The 1,550-nt window shown below is 64.1% G+C and overlaps 1 protein-coding gene across 1 annotated transcript in view; it reads right to left on the bottom strand.

Annotated features, from left to right (window-relative positions):
- Nucleotides 1–419: 419 nt before the first annotated feature.
- OXTR (oxytocin receptor) overlaps nt 420–1,550 on the bottom strand; it is a gene marked incomplete at its 5' end in the record, with an annotated part of 5,422 nt that continues 4,291 nt past the window's right edge. The window contains one exon of the mRNA XM_035889465.1: nt 420–658. Within this exon, the coding sequence (XP_035745358.1) occupies nt 420–658 (239 nt within the window). The remainder of the gene's footprint in view (nt 659–1,550) is intronic.

The raw sequence follows: 1,550 nt of genomic DNA, 5'->3' as shown, positions 1-1,550 counted from the left end.
TGCAGGCAGAGCTGGGGCCAGTGCCCGAGGCCCGCGTGCCCAGCGTGGCACCCACCGCCCTGCGCGGCAGCCCCCAGCACCTGACGGGGACGAGCACTCCCGCCCCAGCAGCGCGGGATCATTCGGGGCAAAACCTGTCCCTTCGGGTGGTATCTAAGAGCCACCGATGCCCGTGGTTCGGGGGCCCAGAAGCAGGTTCCTGGTGTCCAGTCCCAGGCAGCACTGAAACCTGGACCACAGCAGTCCTCCCCCTACTCCCACCTCAGTTAAATAATGACCGCAGGACATGCTTACACGCGGATAGACATATATACACCTATTTATATAGGACCCCCCTTGCTTGTCCGAATCCCAGCTTTCCCCAGGGAAGCGCTGGAGGCAGCAACAGTGGCGGCGCAAGGTCCCGGCCGGCGATGCCCTCACATCACGATGAAGCCCCTGTGGCTCGTGCTCTGGCAGCTGAGGCCGAAGGAGGAGGAGTTGCTCTTCTTGCTGACGGTCAGGTCGCACGCCGGCCGCGCCTTCAGGTAGCGCGTGGAGCAGCAGAGGAAGCGCCGCATCAGGTCGTGGAAGAGGTGCCCCGTGTACAGCATGTAGATCCAGGGGTTGCAGCAGCTGTTGAGGCTGGCCAGGAGCATGGCGATGATGAAGGGGGAGGCTGCAAGGCAGAAAGCATGGCAGCATCAGGGCACGGCACGGGCGGCGAGAACCACCACCTCTGCCGAGAGCCCCAGCTCTGCCGGCATCGCGACGCCTCCTCCCGCGCCAGGGAGGGGCTGCCCTGCCCGCAGGAACACCTCGGTCAGTACATCGGTAAAGAAGAGCTGCCAAATAAAAAGGGGGGAGCGGGTCTGAGTTTAAGCAACTTCGTTTTCCGTTTTTTTCCCCCAGAAGAGCTGTGCTCCCCCACTCAGCTCCGGCGCTGCCGCCTGCTCGGCATTACCCTAGAAATGCCTTGGGAAGAGGCAGAGCTGCCCCCAGCACCATCTGCACCATTTGCCTCTAGGCTGCCCGAAGCGGGGAGGAGGGAGCACGGCCTCCCGGAGTTGCCATAGCAAAGAGCAGGACCAGGAACAAAAAGAGCCGGGTGACTTGTTTCCCCCACCAGCCGCCAGTTTGGGGCTGACTAGCAGCTCTCATCCACTTGGGCTGTGGGGAAGCCACGCTCTGTCCTGGCCCCGGGGTGTCCCCTGCTCCTGGGCTGTCCCCACCAGCAGCACACGGCTGGCAGGACAGTGCCCGCCAGCCCAGCCCCATCCATGCCCCTCTGCCCGGCGCTCTCCCAGCCCCGGGGAACTGTGGCATTTTTCCCCCTGGATTGATTTTCTCCTGTGACGCTCTGCCAAGGCCATTCCCATCTCCGTAATGAAGCCCGGGAGCCTGGCAATGGCTCCTGGCTGCAAGCGTGGCGTTGGGGACGGGAGGCGATGGTGGCGGCGCGGTGCCAGGACGTCAAGTCTCCGGCTGCAGCTCTGCGTTCCCGGAGCACAAAGCACCCGACTGTCCCACCTACGAGGTCAGGCCGGTGCCGTCTGGGGAGAACGGTGGAC

This window comes from Egretta garzetta, unplaced genomic scaffold, assembly GCF_000687185.1.
Source record: "Egretta garzetta isolate BGI_Z169 unplaced genomic scaffold, ASM68718v1 scaffold332, whole genome shotgun sequence".
NCBI lineage: Eukaryota > Metazoa > Chordata > Aves > Pelecaniformes > Ardeidae > Egretta > Egretta garzetta.
This window is presented reverse-complemented; position numbering and strand designations above follow the sequence as displayed.